The following is a 21,242-nucleotide window of genomic DNA, read 5'->3' as shown; positions in this document are numbered from 1 at the left end:
CTAAACAAGAATAGACTTTTAACTCTAACTACAATTTCATCTACAGAAGGTTTGAAAAAGTTTTCTAGTGAGAACAGAATTAAGCAACAGTCTGCAAAATTATGATAAATTGAAAGTTTGTAGTTTACATTTCTGAAAGGGAAGAATCTAAGTCTCAATCCCTATACACTGTTTGCTGTGTATTTCTGTCCATGTGTGCCTGATTCATAGAAATAGCAAAGAATTGGAGAAATGTACATTATGGCAGTATATTAATTCCATAAAGTTTTCTTAAATGTAATCACACTAATTCCTCCCAATTATTTAAATAGATCTACTCCAAGCATGATTAAGTCAGGATTTAACACAGCTGCTTTATTTTAATACTCAACAGGACACTGTTGCATTTCAGGCTATACTTGTGCAGAGCTATTAAAATTGATGTGGCTTTCTGGAAGTATGCACTATTTTCTATTATTTAAAAGAAGATATAATAGCACTGGGCCTCTTAAATCAAGCATTTATTTTAAAAAGCTTCCTCACTTTGTTACGTTGTCTAGAACAGTGTTTCCCAACTGTGGCAACTTGAAGATATCTGGACTTCAACTCCCAGAAGTCCCCAGCCAGCATTCACTGGCTGGGGACTGGTCTAGAACAATAATAAAGCAATCTTTAAAAATAAGTCTAATAATTTGAACATTCTACAGACAATTATTAACTTACCTCCTTGCATCCAGATTCAGCAACCGATTAGCACAAGAAAATAAAATTCTGCCTCTGCTTCTCCCTCCCAATTTGTCTACCTGAAACTAGTTTCAGTTTAGCACATGGCCGACCTATCTGCAGCCTCAAATTAGCTGAGGGTCGGGAAGCTGATAATGAGTTGCTTGGCTTAACAGGCTCTACCCTGTTTGCTGCAAGGAGGTAAATTGCTGGGAGGCCAAAGGGTAAGAGTGGCTGTGGCTACATTCGGTGTATAAGACGCATCCACGTTTTCACACCCTTTTGGGGGGTGAAAAGGTATGTCTTATACTCCAAAAATATAGTATATAAAAATGGGTATTAATTATGTGATATAAAATAATTATTTAATCGCTATTTCCTCTCAGAATGTTGAGTTGTGCACAGGAATGGCTCTAGACTACCTGCTGGAAACTTACCTACTAGGTGCCTGCATTCCAAAGCCCCAGGGGCATATACAGACACCAGCATTATATATATATACATATGATGGTCTTGGCATATTCAGGTTTCTTCCCGTGTAGGTTTCAGAGATTTCTGGCGACGTTACGACGAGGCCCCATTCGTCATCTTCAGGCTGGTGCTTCTGTCCTTGTTCTAGAACAAGGACAGAAGCACCAGCCTCAAGATAGTTGTCAGCTATGAATAAATTAACTGCCTTGGAAATGACCCTGGGTTGGGCCGAGAGGCAAAAAAGGAGCTGTGATGTTCCTTCAATATACCAGGGTGATTCGACACAAATAACATGTAACCCTTCCCTGGTACAGAGCTGAAGGGATTGGATACTGTAGCCTAGAGGTTAATTATCTGCCTTACAAGGCCAAGGTTGCAAGTTCATGTCCCAGTGAGGGTATGGCTAGCTGATGAGGCCAAAATAAGGCCGAAATAGATCTATCCTAGTCTCCCTTAATTTTCAAATTCAGCAAAAACATGTGACATATATATAAAATTTCAGCAGCTAATTTAGAGCCATTCCTGTTCCCAACTCAACATTGTGAGAGGAAATAGTTATTTAATTATTTTATATCACATGATTAATACCCACTTTTAACAATAAACTTAAAGTTCTTTATTTTTGACTGGGATAGAGCTGCTCCATACAGGATTGCTGCACAATTTCTGGGTCTTCCAGGATTTACAACTCTTGTTTAAAAATACAGGTAACAATTAGGAATGACTTTCCTCAGATTAATCTAGTGCACCAACTGTGCCCTTTCTTAGATTGAGATTGTTTTTTCACAGTCTCTTATGTCTTAGTCACTTAGTGATGTGATCCTCATTTATAAGAGGATCCACTAGTCAATGGACTCGCCTGCAAGGAGAAAGCCAATGGGGATCACGTGACTGCGGCTGACTGTAGGAGCACAGCATTGAGTTTAGACTTGCAATTTCCTTCTGGGAATCTGGCAGTGAAGGTTCTAAGTTACTGAGGTAAGCCTCCCATATCCACACAATCTTTGCTAGTCCCTTTGCACACACAAATATATCTGAAAGGATGACCCAATGGGTCACAGGTTGTCTAGTATTAATTATATTATTTTCAGGGCTGAATCAAAACAGATGTTAGGAATATGAGATTACTATCTTATGTACACTTACAGAAAAGTATGCTTCATTAAACTCAGCAGGACTTTTTTTTCCTAAATCAACATTCATGCTGCAATCTCTCCTTCTCTGTGTATGCGTGTGTGTGAGGGAGGGAGTGTGTAAGCAATTGTGTATGTGTGTGTGTGTGTGTGTAAAATACATTTTATTGCTGAAATGTTGAATTATAGGTACAGTACTTGAAAAAGCAAACATCTATTAACATCTCTTAAAAGTTTCAGAATGCCTTCACAGTAAGAAATCTGAATGCTAAGATCTTTATAACAAGAAATACATCCCATTAATAATATTATAAATTCATAACAATATTGTATTAAAGACACATTTCACACTGTAAAAAATTATGGTGGGGGGATTTCCACATTTATGTATGAACATTTCATTACAGAATATGAAGCAAATACTGTGGAAATGATCTAACCGAAATAGGACTATTTACATAAAGTAAAATTTCTAAATAACTGGACTCCAAAAATACTAAACATGTAAATGGAACAGAAAATTATCAACTAAGCAGAATTACCAACAAAAGAAATGTTTTGAATGAACCAGATCAAGAATATTAAGTTACTGACTATATCAATACAATCGAGGGCCATTATTGAAAACTTAATAGAAATGTAAAATTACAAGGACCTCAGTGTTATTTAAAAATAGAATAAATATATCCCCAAAAGTTGCCCTGTCTGAGATGTTTATAAAATTCTATTTTTAAAGATGATTTTAAATACCATCATTATAACTTAAATAATGTAACCATAATAAAATAATAGTTCAGCATTTTCATGAAGAATTAAAGAATATTCAAGAAAACTGAAAGGACAAAATCAGCTGCAGAATTAATATATTACCCTGCTTATAAACTACTTAGAGACCCACCGACTATTGACCCTTGCATTAATTTAAGGATTTTTAAGATAGACATAGTATGAAGAAAGAAAACATGCCTACCTGAGGTATACAATCAGTATAAGCAAACATTGATTTAAAACGATCATCCATGCTTATGTGATAGAGGATACACATAGCCACTTGTTTATAATTTTCATTTCCTGGGGGAGAAGGAAAGAAAAACATTTAATGAGCATTTATATGAATTAGTGAGTGATGCAGTGGCCTAGAGGTGGAGTTCTCACTTCACAATCAGGAGGCTGTGAGTTCGAACCTAGGTAGCAGCAGATATTTCTCTCTCTGGGCACAATGAGTAAATATCAGCTGCAAATTCTTCATTGGTGACAGGAAGGGGATCTAGCAAGTAAACAGTATTCAGTTGCCCCAACTGCATCCTGATGCAAGGGATTACAGCAGGGGTGTCAACCTCAAGGCCCATGGGCTAGATGCGAGCTGCAGGGTGCTTAGATCTGCACTGCAGGACTGCCCTGGAAACAGCAAAGGACCAGCCTGTAGAGGGTTGCAGGAGACTGTCACAGCCGAAAACGGAGATCGGGAACCTGTTTTCGCTGGTAGAGTGCTCAGGCCACCAAGGTGAACCCAACACGAGTGACGTAGAGTTGGCGATGCCCACCCCGGCCCTATGAGGTCAATCATAACCCTGATACAATCCTCAATGAAATTGAGTTTGATACTCCTGGAATACAGGCCCATTAAAAGACTACACACACACACACACACACACGAATTAGTCATATCTAATTTACATTTAGAAACTCTTTTCCAAGCTTATAGAAGAACTTTATTTTTAATGATTATGACTTTTTAAAAATAAAATATTTTCAAGGAAATCTCATACTAAGAAACAAAACCAACAGAACCAGTTTAGAGAGGATTTTGTATTGCTAGTATACAATAATTTAAGAAAAAATGTTTCTTAAGGTATGTTATCCCCCTATGTTATTTAGTTATTGAACTACCTGATTCTTGTGTTTGATAAAGAATATTATTTCTTTTCTAGATAAGAAATATGAAAATGTACCTTAAAAAGAAAAAAACCCCTAAAGATTTACCATATCCTATTTATTATTAACTTAACCATGCTCTCCATTTGAATGTCAGGAAATAGCTAAGCAAAAACTAGGGGTGTCATCTCTACTTCTTTCGTTAAGTGCAATGGTCTAATTTTAAAATAGTGTAAGCTTCAGTTTATTTAATAAATCATACTTGGAAGACTTGAAATAAATTACAAGAGGGGAATTAGAAAAGAACTAGTGGAAAATGCAAGTCGGGGAGGTGGGGTTTGGGTGGGGGGTCTGTCATTCTCTAAATGCATCTTTTACCAGGGAAGATTAGAATAATCAATATAATCACCCCTGGCACTCTCCACCAAAGACAAAAATTATATTTTATATTATATAATAATTATAATTATATAGTTATGTCATCTTTTTCAGGAAGACAATGAAGAAAATGAACAAGAGAATGTCCATGCCTATGTCTATGGCTTATAATGAATTGTGCTAACTTTTTTTTATGTTAACAACAACAAAAAAGCAAAAGTCAATTGGCACATGATTGAAAATGATAGTCATATGTAAATACAGGCCAAGAAAGATTTTCTCAAAAAATCTTAAAACCATGCAAAAAAAACACAACAAACTTAAATAAATACAAAAACCATTTTTAAAGATAAAGGGAAAAAAATATTAGAAAAATTTCATTAAAATGCCTCATAGAGACAAAATTTACAAATTATACTTAAAACAGGAGCCCTAGAAACAACATCATGGGCATTATGCATTACAGATAGACTTCAATTTACAAACATTAATTTAATGACCGTTCAAAGTGACAATAGTACCGAAAAAGTGACATGACCATTTTTTGGAGTCTTCGGAGAGGGGCGGCATACAAATCTAATAAATTATTAAATTTTTATTATTTCACGTTTACACCAGTTGCAGCATCTCCATGATCACATGATCAGAATTCAGACACTTGAAAACTGGCATGTATTTTTGATTGCAGTGTCCTGATGTCGTGTGATCAGGTTTTTGACCTGTGAAGCAAAGTCAATAAGGAAGCCACATTCACTTAACAACTATGTTACCAACTTAACAACTGCATTGATTCACTTAACAATTGTGGTAAGAATGGTCATAAAACAGGGTAAAACTTACTTAACAGCTTAGCACAAAAGTTTTGTGCTCCATTGTGGTTGTAAATTGAGGGCTATATGTACAGCAATAAATCTGAATAATAAAAATAAATAATAGCATTTAATTTGCAGCTGTGGTTCATCTGGAACAGTTGGAGTGAAAAAATATTGTCCCTTGGGCTGTTTTCACACCACATCTTCAACAAATTTAAAGTTCCAACTATACATATCTTGGATCTCAAGTTTAAAATTATTCTAAGCTTTTGAAGTTGTGGAGAACTATTTTATTCTGCTCATTAGGACACCATTCCTATAATTAGATTATAGGCTAGATTATCTAATTTAGAACTTGTCAACCGCATTCATCAAAGCCAATTCAAAGCATCTGACCTATACAATGCATTACAATGACTGAAAACTCATACGTAGATATAAGAAGTGTATGTTTCTGAAGAGTCAAAATGTGTTGAGAGACATATTTAGGAGTTGTTTCTTGGTATACGAAATGCCTTCTCTTGCTGACTTCAACCATCTCAAATACCTCATGGGTTGACACATGAGCACACACATTATATTAAGTCATAATAGTTTGGTTTTCACTTGGTGTTGTGTTTGACTCCAAGTACTACGATTTCTAAACACAACGGTTGAAATTAGCCTTTCCCAATGTCAATTCACTACCTCTTATGCTAGTTACTGTATGTTTCGGAGTTTAAGACGCACCTGAGTATAAGCACATTAGTTTTGAAGGAGGAAAATCGGGGGGTCTACCTACCAGATATTCATCTGGGTAGGATCCTTAGCCTATTCAGCACATTGTTTTATCCCCTAGTTAGGGCTGAAAAAATCTTTTTCAGAGTGAGTAGGAATGAAATATGCCCATGTCACACCAACACTCCGCAGTCTGCATTGGTTGCCGATCAGTTTCCGGTCAGAATTCAAAGTGTTGGTTATGACCTATAAAGCCCTTCATGGCACCGGACCAGATTATCTCAGGAACCGCCTTCTGCCGCACGAATCCCAGCGGCCAGTTAGGTCCCACAGAGTGGGTCTTCTCCGGGTCCCGTCAACGAAACAATGCCACTTGGCGGGACCCAGGAGAAGAGCCTTCTCTGTGGCGGCCCCGGCCCTCTGGAACCAACTCCCCCCAGAGATTAGAATTGCCCCTACCCTCCTTGCCTTTCGTAAGCTACTCAAAACCCACCTCTGCCGCCAGGCATGGGGGAATTAAGACCTCTTCTCCCCCTAGGCTGATACAACTGTATGTATGGTATGTTTGTACGTATGTTGGTTTTATATATTAGGGGGTTTTAAGTTAGTTTTTAGTATTGGATTTTTACTGTACAGTGATCCCTCGATTTTCGCGATCTCGTTCTTCGCGAAACGCTATATCGCGATTTTTCCCACCCGATGACGTCACTCCCTTCCTTTCTCATCTTTCTTTCTCTCTCTCTTTTTCTATCTTGCTCCTTCCTCTCTCACACTCTCTTCCTCCCTCTCTCATCTCTTTCTTTCCTTCTCTCTCTCTATCTCTCCCCCTCTTGCTGGCGGGGGGCGGGCGGGCGGGCGGGCGAGCGGGGGCATCAGCGAGGAAGACCCAGGGAAGGTTCCTTCGGCCGCCCAGCAGCTGATCTGCTCGGCAGCGCAGCGAGGAGCCGAATCGGGGTTTCCCCTTTGTGTGGGCGGCGGGGAAACCCCGATCTTCGTCTGCTCGCTGCTGCTGCGCTGCCGAGCAGATCAGCTGCTGGGCGGCCGAAGGAACCTTCCCTGGGTCTTCCCCGCCGCCCACGGAAACTCCACCATCTGCGCATGCGCGGCCATGAAAAAAGGGCGCGCATGCGCAGATGGTGTTTTTACTTCCGCAACCCTACATCGCGAAAAATCGATTATCGCGAGGGGTCTTGGAACGGAACCCTCGCGATAATCGAGGGATCACTGTATATTGTTTACTGTTGTTAGCCGCCCCGAGCTTTCGGAGAGGGGCGGCATATAAATCCAATAAATGAAATGAAATGAAATGAAATGAAATGAAATGAAAGCAAGCCTGCAAAGACTTAGGGCTGGAAAAAACCCTTCTTGGGAGGGAGTAGGAAGCCAGGAAGTTTGTTAACACCTAGTTAGGATTGGGGTGGGGGAAACTTTGGAAAACCTACATTATAAGAGTATAAGACACAGCCAAATTTTCAGCCTCTTTTCGGGAGGAAAAGGTGTGTTTTATACTACCAAAAATATGGTAAGCAATTCTGGAAGTTGCCCTACTTCCAGAAATACCAAAGTTGGAGAATTTGGTTTGAGTCTTCCGCTGATTGGTTTAGTTTTTACAGATTTCTTATGCTTTTAGTTATTTTTATTGGTTTTGTATTTTTCATTTCATTATGTGAGTTGAGTGGCTACAAGAATGGAACAAATTACTGAAATGCCCGCTGAATATTGTCAATTACTTTTTACTTCCACCCAAAGTTGGTATTAACATGTAATAATTGTTACCATGTACTACTTATGTTTGGGAGGTAAAAGACTTTGATGTACTTGTCTTCAAAGAAAATATTTAATACTTTGAAAAACAATTTATTTAGATATTGAATGCAAAGTCACTAGACATGCCAGAATATCTAAGAGGAGAGCCAGTTTGGTGTAGTGGTTAAGAAGCTAGCCTTGAAACCAGGAGACTGTGAGAATGAGTCCTGCCTTAAAGTGAGTTGGACGACCTTGGGCCAGTCATTCTGTTTCAGCCCAACCCAACTCACAGGGTGCTTATTGTAGAGAAAATAGGAGGAGAAAACATTATGTATTGGGTTACTTATCAAGTAATAAAGGTGGGATAACAATCTAATAAATTTAAAAAATGGGCCAGAGCACTCTCCTATTATCTTATTTACATTTTATTTTTTTTAATAGTAATTAAGGTTTTGTTTTAAGTGTTTATTTTATTGTATGCTATCAGTGGAATGAGCAGCTATATGTGTTTGATTGATAAATAAATAAATAAATAAATAAATTAAAAAAAACATGGTTCACATAGATGTTGTACATAGTAGCACAAAATCCATTTTCAAAATAAATCTCTGAATAGTTACCATTGTCTGCAGACCAATTTCTTTTATTCTTCATATGTTACAACCAATTACTGCTAGGAAGAAATGGACATCTCAGGCAACATTCACACACAAAATATTGAAACCAGCTGTAGAAGAATTGCTGTAAGAATGAAGGTTTTTCCATTTACCGTAATTGGAAAAACAAGAGGAAAAAACATTTTACTGTTATGAGTAACTTCAAGCAATCTTGATAAGATATTGCTGAACTCTTAAGGCAGGACATATGCTTTCTGTTATGTTCTGCTGCATCTAACTTTTATTGTTTGCTCACTTAATTGGGTTGGGAAATACATGTTTCTTTATAGGATAAATTAGACTTAATTAGAAAAACACTGCTGCTTTTAATAAGTAACTCCTTTCTCATACATATGTATAAACTGCTTGCTTTATATATAGTTTTAAATTCAATATGAAAAGGAGAAATTTTTTTTTTAAAAAAAATAGCTTTTGAAAGTATCATTCATAAAAATAACGGTGTTAATAATGCTAATAGTTATGACAGATGAAGAACAATACAAAGCGAAACAAAATAGATTGATATAGCAGGCCTCTTGATTAAGGAGAATTAAAAATGATAACATGGAGAAAAGAGAAAACTAATTTACAGCAGGGGTCAGAGTGTTCCAATTTTAAAATGTCAAAAAAATGTGAAATAATCAGAAATAATTCTTTAGAGCCCTGATTTCAAAAAAAGTATTACTCTCCAGTAAAAATTCACATTTTAAAGTAGCATCTTTAAGAACTTATGGAGATTAGAATGTTCTGATGAATATACAACATGTATTTTCTTATTTTCTTAACTTTCTTTTCTCAACTATCATTGTATGTCTAACAAAAAAGAATGGTTACTGTTTTAAAACCTGAAGAATCATTATAAAAATATAGAAAGAATGAGTCAAGACCAGAGCACAACTGGGAAAAATATACCAGTTACTTCTAGTAGGTTGCTCTGCAATACCAAATACCCATTACTTAAATTCTTCTTGCTACATTGAAGGAGTCAATTTTTAAATTCATTTGACTTTTAAAAATTCTGTTTTACTTTGCTTGGTTCTGTAGGGTGGTGGGCGAGATCAGATTTTATAACAACAACCTGATTATTTTGTCAATTTGTAATACTTTGATATTGGAAATTGGGCACCAAGATTCTTTGTTCGTAGAGTTTGTGTTATTCTTCTTAAAGCATCTTCTAAGTTGAAGTTATGTCAAATTAGTCCAGTTTGGAGAATCCATTCTGAAAGTATTTGAAACCTTCTAGATGAGACAAAGAGATCATCTTATTAGTTCAGTTATAACTTAAGTCTCAGAAAATGAAATTGGAAGTTATTGATGGATAGATTGATTGATGGAATCAAAGTCAATTGTTAAGTCAGCCATACTAGGGTCCAGCAATGTGTATCTTACTTTCTAGATAAAAGTGTATCTAGGTAATACAGTAATACCTCATGATACGAACTTAATTGGTGCAAGGAGGAGGTTCGTAAGACGAAAGGTTCGTAAGACGAAACATTGTTTCCCATAGGAAACAATGTAAAGTCAATTAATCCGTGCAACCAAATAACCCCCCGCAAAAAAAACGGCTTTCGCGGCTGTTTTAAAAGGTGACAGCCGGCCTGGGGGGCTTCCCAGCACCCCCCCGAACCCGGATTCAGGGTTCGGGGGGGGTGCTGGGAAGCCCCCCAGGCCAGCTGCGACCTTTTAAAACACCCGCGCCGCTTCGCAGCTGTCTCCTGAAGCCGAACGCGGAAGTTTGGCTTTAGCGTTCGGCTTCAGGAGACAGATGGGAAGCGGCGCGGCTCTTTTAAAAGGTCGCAGCCGGCCTGGGGGGCTTGCCAGCACCCCCCGAACCCCGAACCCGGAAGTTCGGCAAAAGTTCACCTTTTAAAACAGCCGCGCGGCTTCCCAGCAGTCTCCGAACACCGGTTCGTAACTCGAAAAAGTTCGTAAGAAGAGGCAAAATTTTTCTGAACCCCGGGTTCGTATCACGAGTTGTTCGTAAGACAAGGGGTTCGTCTCTTGAGGTACCACTGTACTTAATATTATTTACATTGAGAGAGAAGAAATTTTTAGCTAATACTTTTGTAATTTTATGAATAGCTTGCAAGTAACATTACAAAATAACTGTCATGGAAAAGTGTTGTGATTGGCTCTGGCGCAGCTCCTGCCCCAAGGAATGTGGAGGTGGATGCAGGGGAAACATCAACATGTCATAGGCCTGTTTTATTGCCAACAGAGTCAGGGAGTGAAGCTTCCTCAGAAGAAGAAGAAGGTGGGGGTGACTTGGAAGAGGGGAGTTTGGAGATCAATCATCCTTATCATCCCTGGATTCTGAATAAGAATGTATGACACATTCACACATGCATAGAGTGATGCATAGGAGACAACAACTGAAGGATTATTACAGGAGATAAATGAGGCCACCTGTGGTTGGGTGGGGCTGCTGTAATTAGTGCTACAAATAAAAGAGCACCCTGCTGTTTTAGCCTCACGGCAGTTTTTCTGATTCATAGTTTCGTCAAGATCATGGTTTTTGCTGTTCAAGATTGTGTGTGGATTTTCTGGACTTTACAATTGGACCCAATTTCCCAGTTATTGGATGAGCATTTGGATTGCATTTAACCTGTGCCTTGTGTGCACCAGAAAATCCCTTTGACATTTAAAAAGGGAGCTGTTTCTGTTTTTCTGTTGATAAAGACTTTTGGGTTTTCCTTCTATCGTGCGGTGTGTGTCTTTCTGGACTAATTACCCTGTAGTTACGGGCGGTTGAGACACGCCGGCAGAACAGAAAAGACAACTTCCTATTGGCTTTATTGTGAAAAAAAAATCTCTCATAACGTTTGTGTGTATAAAATTCTGCAATAATTATTCAGAAAGATAAAGCAATTTCCAGTACCCTTCTAGCTCTCAGGATGCTCTAGCACCCTAACATCTTTCATCTCCATTCCCTAAGCAGGCATGAATGCTCTCAAACAAAACAATGAACCTAATTTTATTTCCAACATCTTTGATACTGGTATGGGGCCCAGATACATTTCGGCAAAGAAAGAGGCTGGCAAAGGCTGTTGCTTTATGGCATACCAATTTCTCAGTCAGTTGAAAGATTCAAAAAAATCAACTGGGGTGGGAAGCAGACTGGCAGCAAGGGCAAAATCTGTATTTATAATTATGCCTAATAAATAAATGTAATAGGGCTTGATCTACTATTTGTTTTTCTCAATGACTTATGTAAGATGATAATGGCTTGCACAAAATGTATTTGTTGTTTATTAGATTTTTCTTCCATCTTTATTATTTTATAAGTAGCTCAAGGCAGCAAACATATCTAATATTCCTTCCTCTCCCTTTTTCCCACAGTAACAATCCTGTGAGATAGGTTGGGCTAAAAGAGAATGTCTGGCCAAAAGTCATTTGGAGAACTTTAATGCCTAAGGTGGCACTGGAACCATCTCCTGGTTTTCAAGCCAGCACCTTAACCACTACACCAAACTGGCTCTAAAATTTTCTTTATTTCTTTATTGGATTTATATGCCACCCCTCTCCAAGGACTTGGAAAGAACTCATAATAAAATAATAAAATCAACAGATTTTGCAGATAAAAATATTACTAAATTTACTAAAATATACTAATTAGATATAATCAGATATTTAGCGCAATTGTTAACATGTTAATCATGCTAATAAATAGAAAAATATAATTCATAAAATTCTAATAAACAATGGAGCATGATTATTAGGGCCAATGATAAGTTTCATAGTGGAAAAGAATTAAATCTACCTAATAATGCAGTGAGTTTTGGAAGAAGTCCAACTTGCACCATCTTATTTCTCAATCCTGTATCAAAGGAAAGGTTCAGTAAAAGTCTAAGAGTAATATTCAGAAGATCTTCATGTTCACATGGTATCATTTTCACTAGTTTGTCAATTATATCCATTTCAACCTATGGGAAAAGTATGGAAAAACACAGAGACTTTTTGAAATGTTGTTAACATTTAACACAAACTGAAAAAAATGTAATGCTACACCAATATCTTTCCATTATTTACCAATAATTATATTAAAAGGGCGTGTTGGAATTTCTCATGAATTATTTATAGATTTTTTTTCATTATCAAGTATAGATAATTTAACTAGCCTCAATACATTTTACTATACTGTATTAAGATGAAATAGGTTAGATTTTCCTCTTTTTTTTTACATTTTCAATTTTTTCAATTTTCCATTCAACTTTCATTCTAAGATACTGTTTATCTGCTTTAGGGAACAAGGTATTATTAATAATACATTGCTTCAATTTAAGTATATCATGTTCAAAAATGTATCACTTGAAATTACTTTAAAATTTGAATTTTGTTTTAAAAGTGGTATTTCCAAATACCTATAATCACTATCAATTCAGAAGAGACATGTGGTCATGATTGATTAAAAGGTAAATTAAATATCTCATCTTTTCATTTAGTTGTATACAAATTTATTCAATAAAACTTGTTAGACATAATTCTACCAATTCACTATGATGACTAATTTACAATAATTTATATATATTTACAAGGCAAAGGTTGCAGGTTCAAGTCCCAGTGGGTATTGCTAGCTGATGAGGCCACATTAAGGCCGAAATAGATCTATCCTAGTCTCCCTTAATTTTCAAATTCAGCAAAAAACAACAACGTGTGATATATATATATTTATTTATTTATCTATTTATAAGGAACAAATGGCAGTTGCAAACAAACTATATCCACAGCAGCACAAAGCTTACAACTTCAGCCTGATGATGGTGAATGTGATTTCACCGAAACATCGCATAGACACTCAAAATATTACACGGGGCAAAACCCGAACTCAGAACAATCTACATATATATATACAGTGTTCCCTCGATTTTCGCGGGTTCGAACTTCGCGAATAGCCTATACCACGGTTTTTCAAAAAATATTAATTAAAAAATACTTCGTGGGTTTTTTTTCCTATACCAGTTTTTCCCACCCGATGAAGTCATATGTCATTGCCAAACTAATAATTTTTGCAAATAAATAACAAAAAAAATAATTATTGTTAATAAATAATTGTGTTAATAAATATCAGGATCACTAAGTGTCTTATTCAATGGTGAGTACCAGTAATAATGGTGAGTAAATGGTTGTTAAGGGAATGGGAAATGGTAATTTAGGGCTTTAAAGTGTTAAGGGAAGGCTTGTGATACTGTCTATAGCCAAAAATGGTGTATTTACTTCCGCATCTCTACTTCGCGAAAATTCGACTTTCGCAGGTGGTCTCGGAACGCATCCCCCATAAAGCAACAAAATGTCTAATGCATAATATGGGCCACTCAGCAGATAAAAACGAAATGAAAATTATAAGAAATTTCATTGTGCTTTGTTGACTAGCTTTCAGCATATGGCAAAAACATTTCAATAGAAAAATATAAATTATACCATATCATTTTTGTTTTCCATAAAGATGCTGAGTTTCTTCAGAAATGACACAACCAGTATTAACAGTTCAAAGTTATCTCGGTCAAGAGCTTTCACCAACATATGAACAATATTCTTGTTCCTCATCTTTAATTCAGTCCGTGTGTCCTCAGCAAGATTTAGCAGCAAATAAAGAGCAACTAATTAATCAACAGGAAAAAATAAAACACACAGTTGAGAGATTATGAGTATTCTCTGATCACTTTTTAATTCATGAATTATTTAAACATCTGGGCCATTCCAAATCTCCTGTACAAAGTTCAGCAGAAAATAATTGCCAAAAAAGAATATGCTGGTTTTATTAACTAGCCTATTCCAGCAAAATGTAAGTTTATTGGAGAAAATGTATATTCTTCCTAAAATAAACTATAAACTATAAATCATAAATCAATATGGGTTAGTCCGTATTATTTTAATATGAGCCTCTCCTCATTATCTCCATCAATACCAACCCTTTTGTATATACTGTATATACTATGTACAACACACTGAACTTAATTTAACTAAAAAGATAAATCAAGACATCTGCATTGCCTATCTTAAATGTATGCTTTTTCTTTCTTCAAAGCTTTTCAAAAAGCAATTTTATACATGTTAGCCCTTTTAGGTAGACCAAACTAAGGAACAGATCCACTGAAGAACTAAATTATTTTTTAATTAGAACAGCTATGAAAAAATGCTGAAAGTCTGGATGTCCTACATTTCCCCTCTTTTATGTTCACTAAAATTAGCAAAGATGTTCCTTAGTAGCAGACCTTTCTTCTGACCAAGGCCATCCTCTTTATCCACTACAACGCAATATCTTTTGGTTGTACTAAAATTAATCATAGTTGTTAGCAGTTAAACCAATAAAGATTTAAGTGACTTTATTTCTATTAAATATATAATCTTCACTTACCTAATACAAATTAATACATATTAATATTTCTGAACATTTTATTTCATTTGTATTTTGAGCAGAAATAAGTCAAATGACTAGCCCATGACAAATCCAATCCTCAGCCGTGAGTTTGACACTATTCTTTTAGAATTTGCTTTTCCATTATTACTATATACCCAACAATGTGGAATTATTAATTCCATCATGTTATACCCTATATAACCCAAGGCAGTGAACATACCGTATATGAACATGCTTTGATAGTCATTAGCTGATGCATCATTGGTTTAATCTATACACAATATTCTTAATTCTTTGCACTATGTTTAAAAGGAATACAGTACTAAAAATAGACAACTATTGTATTGATTTTTAAAACTTTTTTGGTAAACAAAGATAAACACTACTAAAATGAGTAGTGTTAAAATAAGTCATTCAAATAGCTATAACTTTAACAAATAGAAAAAATTATGCAATCTTTCAGACTTTCCCATAATTTCTGCTAAATGCTGAGAAAATATCTATAGCATACTAGAAATCAAAATTTGTACCTCGAAGTAGTTGTTCTTGCTTAACCACCAGACCTTGGTACTTTTTAAAGGTTTTTTCATATTCTTTTTTCAGTATTTGATTTTCAGGATCTTCATCAAGTGGATATTTAGAGATAAGGATATGCTCAACACTTTAAAAATGCAAAACCTATAAAGCACTTTTTGATATGGGAAGATGAATGTGTCCTGCTGTAATTACAAGAAGCCATATCTATATAGCATAACACACCTTATTCAAAAAGCCTATTGGCACATGCTATGCTGGCTTCTTCTGATTGTAAGAACAATTAACCAGTCACCAATGTCCTAGCAATGTTATAAGCAGGAACCTTGGATTACTTTTCCATTAATCAAAAATAACACCTTAACAAAATTCCAGTTCATACCAACACAAAATCAAACACTGAATGGGTTTCCATGACTTGCTTAGATATTTCTGTGAGCAAGAAGGAAACAAGTATGAATGAACAATGAATATAGTTTATTGTTTGTAATAAGCTAGAACTATTTGGATGTTTTGGTTTTCTCTGACATATGAGCAGCCTCAGTAATTGCCAGCCAACATAAATACGGCTATTCAAAAAAGCAGATTTGCTGCTATTTTGTTGATTTATACTAGTTCTCTTTAACCAATATCTTCTCTGCACTAACCTGAAATAAAGGGACTGTGACAGACCACAACTAATTTCTTATAGCAATTGCCAAACTAAGATAACCACTAAAATAAAACATTTTTCTACCTCTACAGAAAAAATACTAATATTGTATTCATTCTTTGATAATAGATCCTATATATCCAAAAGGGTACAATTTTCATAAATCATATGTTCAATATTGAAGCATTACTGTAATATTTAAAAATTACAGAATAATAGAATCTAAAGAACAACCAAATGAGTATGGAGAGTGAACACAACAACTGACTAAAATGAAGTAGACTGCTCTAAATTGTAAGAATAAGATAGATTCATGCCTGTCTATTAGTCTACTAACAACAAACAAGGATATCAGCTTTCTTCTTCTTGGTCAGTTCCTCTTGCCAGAGTTCATGCCTCTTTAGCTCATGATCAATGATATTCATGCAAAGAGCTCCAATTTTATAGTGTGTAATCAGTCCATGAAACTGAGAAAAGCTACATTATAAATAATTAAAATCAGAGTATTGGCACCAGAGTAAATCCTATATTAACCCACAAGCATAACTTACTAACCACTGCTATATTCATTTTAAAATATAAAGATGCCAGAACATATTGATTTACATACAGTATATGTTACTATACATACCTGGAAAAGCAGAAGAATATATATATTATATTAGTAGCAAGTTCTACACTTTGTTTCCAGTCCTCTCGCAGAACCCTGGCCAAAGCACCCAATGCAGTTTCTAAAAGGTAAGAGGAAAGTACTGTGTCAACAATAGCATGAAGTTCATATTTATAATGCATTATAGAATGCTTTCTCCAAATGATGCATATAACAAAGAGTAGCATCAATCAGGGTTGAAGGATTAAGGGTATGAAGAACCTCTATTCAAGCTTAGTTTTCTTTTTTCCTAACCTTTCTGCTATTTAACAATGTGGCTATCCTCATTCCAAAAAAGGTAATTGCTTCAAGCTCCTTCACACTAAGGATTTAATTAATCTCCTAGCCTTGGAGAACAAAATTTTGTTCTTTTGGTCTCTCTAAGCATATTATTGTTCCATCAACTGAGTTCTCCCATGCATTCTGAGGAGCAGGAAATATCCCTGATTCCCACTTGCATGCTTTTTTGTTGATATGAATACAAAAGTGTCAATCTCAGGAGAGTGCTGGATGGGAAAGGGGAACCTAGTAAATACAAGCCCAGGACATGATAAAAGGCCTTTCTGGACACTGCCTATCATGGATGAACAGATTGAAAGCTCACTCAATATACTGCTTGTATTAACATCACACCACTCATTGACCTGTGTGGACTCCCATGAGAATCAACCATTGAACTTCCTTACCTGAACGGTGATTCTCTCATGTAGGAGAGTCCACAGTCAGTGGGTTGACCTCCGTCCGTCAACCAATCAGGACTGAGCCCATGTTATAAAAGCTCAAGTTCTGTCAATCTTCCCGCTTTTTTTTGAAGTTCGAAGCTTGGGCTCAGTGTGGTCAACATGTACGAACGATTGACAGACAATAGATAATCAAGACAAACAGTATATGGCACAAGAACAGAGACATGCAATCTCTCTTAGCCGAGAAAGGAAAATCAGAAAGGATTAGGCTACTAGAACCCTAAGGAGAATGAGAGAGAGAGAGTCTGACTGTGGACTCTCCTACATGAGAGAATCACCGTTCAGGTAAGGAAGTTCAACGGCTGATTCTCCAGCCTATAGGAGAGTCCACAGTCAGTAGGCGGCAAGGGATCACTATTCGAAGCCGCCTTGGAGACCTTGTCGCACATTTTGGTCAAGGCCTTGTGCATCCTGGTCTCTGATTTTTTTTGCTGCCTTAGTTGCTTTGGGCCATGGCTCCTTGGCTTTAAAGGCCCATTTTCTAGAATGGGTAAAGAAGTACCCCACATTGCTAGGGCCCGAGGACTGAGACTCCCTCTGAGGGGGTCACACCTGAGGCCTCTGGCTCATGGCTCACAGAATTTGAATCTGACATGTTCACTTACAGACGAGAAGGCCCAGACAAAATGGCAGTTGGGGTAATTAAAATGGCCACCGGTATGAGAATTACCAGAAAGATCAAAATGGCGGGAGCCCCAGATAGGCTTAGAGCTGTTAGGCCTCAGAGTCTGCACTGTCCAGCTGCAAAAAAATGGTGCTGTTACACAATTGTTCAATCACTCACTCTCCTGCTTTAACACGCACCGGAGTGGAGCGCCGCGCTGCCACAGGAGCTGATCAGCTGTGAGGCACTGAATTAATTACAAGGGAGACCGAGCGGATTCGCAAGCCAATACTTGTAAGCAAGCCGAAATTGCGTCCTCGGGATGACTCCCGCTTCAGCGTATTCGCCGGCTAGAAAGGCCTCCGGGAAGGGCTTTCGGCTGTGCAATGCAAATTACCTCTCCCCCGACCAGTTGCTCAAGGCTCCAATTACAAGCGGCAAGAAAATCGCTCTTCTTAGGAGCGATCTGGCTGGCCTGCCAGCCCAGCTGGGAAGGACGAATCTTCCAACCTCACAATGTGCCTTCCCAGAGCAGCGGCTGAAGGGGAGGAGGATAAATGGGAGGTGGTTTTTTTTAAATTACCTGATAGGTGAAAAGAGGAAGACGAAGGTAGCAAACGAAAGAAAACACAGTCAGTAGGTTGACCACACATCCTGTCCTGCTGAGGACTGAGGAAAAAAGTGGGAAGATTGACAGAACTTGAGCTTTTATAACATGGGCTCAGTCCTGATTGGCTGACCGACGGAGGTCAACCCACTGACTGTGGACTCTCCTATAGGCTGGAGAATAGTTAGGATTGGACATTTCTCCTCCTACTCTGGAAAAAAAGATATCATATCATTTCCCCCCATGGAGAGAAAAAGGGAGTTGCATTAATAGGTTGAGTAAGAGAGTGATATGGATTGAGGGTATGCTTATTGGATTGAGTCATCTAGAATGTTTGGTGCACTCAAAATGAAATAGATGAAGATATGATACCATTGTTCATTGTATAAGCCTAAAATCAGCTTAGGGAATTGGGCATACTAGCAGCATGCTATACAATGGAATTCCTGGAACCCAACATGGATTTAAAGCCTATACAGTACTACTGAAAAATAATCCCACACAATGCAAAATCCCAAACTATTTGAATCCCAAGCTATTTGAATAGGTCCTATGGATCTAGTACTATCTCCAGAGAAAGAAGAGAAGCACAATAATGCAATGCTCCTATCTCAAAAGATCAAAAAGCACAAGGATGGGTGTGCCATCAACATCCCAGCTCCATCACAAGTCATCAGCAAGCACGACCAAGGCTGTCTCAATATTAAATCCTAGCTTTAAACGAGACCAAAACAGATCTAGATCATGGGATCCAACTTTTTGACTTGGCTGGACTCCACTGAAAAAAATAAGAATTGTCTTGAGTCACATATAAATATATAATATAGTTTTATAATAATGTTGGAAGTTTACAATCTTATGGGGAAACATTAGTAACTATCCAGGGCCGCATGGGGCACCAGGCCTCAGTTGGTCACATCTGATGTAGATAATCCATTCCCTCCAGTATTCTTATCAGCTACGGATTGACTACATTCTCAATAGCCTACCCTAAAAGTCTGAGTCCCATTGGGATTGGGTGGCATAGAAGTCAAATAAATTAAATTAAATTAAATTAAATTAAATTTAAAAAGGAAGGTTAGAGACTGATAATTTTTGAAAAACTTTGGATCCAAGGATGGTGAACAGGAGACACATCACTGCCTCTTTCAAAGCAATGTTATCCACCATATAATCCGAGTGCTCTTCACAATGGTCCCTCAGATGGTTTTTGAAAGTACAGTAATACCTCATGATACGAACATAATTGGTTCCAGGACGAAGTTCGTAAGGTGAAAAGTTCGTAAGATGAAACAATGTATCCCATAGGAATCAATGGGAAAGCGAATAATGCGTGCAAGCATTATGCGTGGAGGGGGGGAGAAGTTTTCGCTGACGGCAAAGGAGAATCCCGGCGCTTCAGCTTCAATCAAGGCTCCCTTGACAAGATGCCCCCTTCCTTCTCCTCCTCTGGAGCCCGTGGGGACAGTCACATGCTCCCCTTTTTCTCCCCGGACAAGGAAGGGGCGCCCAATTGAAGTAACCATCTGGAGTCCTAATCTGGCCGCCGCTTCTCCTCCCTCTAATCCTGAGCAGCCCCGTCTAGGAGAAACCGTTCTGAGTCCTCTTCGCCCTTCCTGCCCATCGGAAAGAGAAAGAGAAGAAGAAAGAGAGGAAGGGAAAAAGAGAGGTGTGTGTGTGTGTGAGAGAGAGAGAGAGAGAGTCTAACTGCCTCTCCTTTGCAACAACACCAGAAGCTGCCTGTCGGCTGTGCTGGGCTCGCCCCCTGGACACGGCTTTGCCTGAGGACGAGAGAGCAGCTGAGGCACTAGCGAACACGGGTTTCTTTATTTCTCCCCCATTCAACCTTCTCCTCAGAGGCTTCCTCCCATATGTGCCTCACGCAGCTTCGCAGCCTCATGTTTCCCTGGAGGGGTTTGTGTGTGGATGGGGGGGGGGGGCTTTCCTGTCTTTTCCGTTGGTGTTCGCCCCCCTCCGACTGAGCGTGTTTTCGTGGTGTGCTGGGCCAGCAATGGGCTGGCCTTCACAAAACCCGGGTGGGGGCTTTCTTTCTTTCTTTCTCTTTCTTTCTTTCTTTCTCTTTCTTTCTTTCTATCTATCTATTTATCTATCCATCCATTATCTCTCTATCTCTCTGTCTCTCTCTCAATCTCTCTATCTCTCTATCTCTCTATCTATCCATCTATCCATCCATCCATTCATCAACCCACCCACCCACCCACCCACCCACCCACCCATCCATTTATCCATCCATTTATCCAGCCAGCCAGGCTTGCCTGAGGAGAAAACTGAAACAGTTGCCAGTCTGGACTCCTGGATACGTAACGAAAATTGGGGGGTGGGACGGGACTTTCACTTAGGCAGATTCGTCTATCATTGCAAAGGAGAGGCAGCCCGGCTGCCAAAGATCAAGCGGTTTCTATTCCGTTCTAAGGCAAGCCTCTGGATCAATGAATGGATGGGTGGGTGGGTGGATAGATACGGCCAGCTTGCCTCTCCAGCGCTAAAAAGAAAAGTTGCCAGCCAGCGCTGCGAATGACCGAGTCCTGAGCCTCCCGTTCTCTCCTTTTCTCTCCCCCACTGCCCCTTCGCCGTCCCTGTGTTC

The 21,242-nt window shown here is 38.0% G+C and overlaps 1 protein-coding gene across 2 annotated transcripts in view; it reads right to left on the bottom strand.

The window, feature by feature from the left end:
* The window catches only part of KIFAP3 (kinesin associated protein 3), a 106,045-nt gene that overhangs the window by 71,249 nt on the left and 13,554 nt on the right, over positions 1–21,242 (bottom strand). For both annotated transcript variants that reach the window (XM_070746809.1, XM_070746810.1), the window contains exons 6-11: positions 16,666–16,765; positions 16,387–16,511; positions 15,379–15,477; positions 13,909–14,087; positions 12,251–12,413; positions 3,277–3,377 (exon numbers count right to left, since the gene is read on the bottom strand). In XM_070746809.1, coding sequence (XP_070602910.1) covers positions 3,277–3,377; positions 12,251–12,413; positions 13,909–14,087; positions 15,379–15,477; positions 16,387–16,511; positions 16,666–16,765 — 767 coding nt within the window. The remainder of the gene's footprint in view (positions 1–3,276; positions 3,378–12,250; positions 12,414–13,908; positions 14,088–15,378; positions 15,478–16,386; positions 16,512–16,665; positions 16,766–21,242) is intronic.

The sequence above is a fragment of the Erythrolamprus reginae genome, chromosome 3 (genome assembly GCF_031021105.1).
Source record: "Erythrolamprus reginae isolate rEryReg1 chromosome 3, rEryReg1.hap1, whole genome shotgun sequence".
Lineage (NCBI taxonomy): Eukaryota > Metazoa > Chordata > Lepidosauria > Squamata > Dipsadidae > Erythrolamprus > Erythrolamprus reginae.
This window is presented reverse-complemented; position numbering and strand designations above follow the sequence as displayed.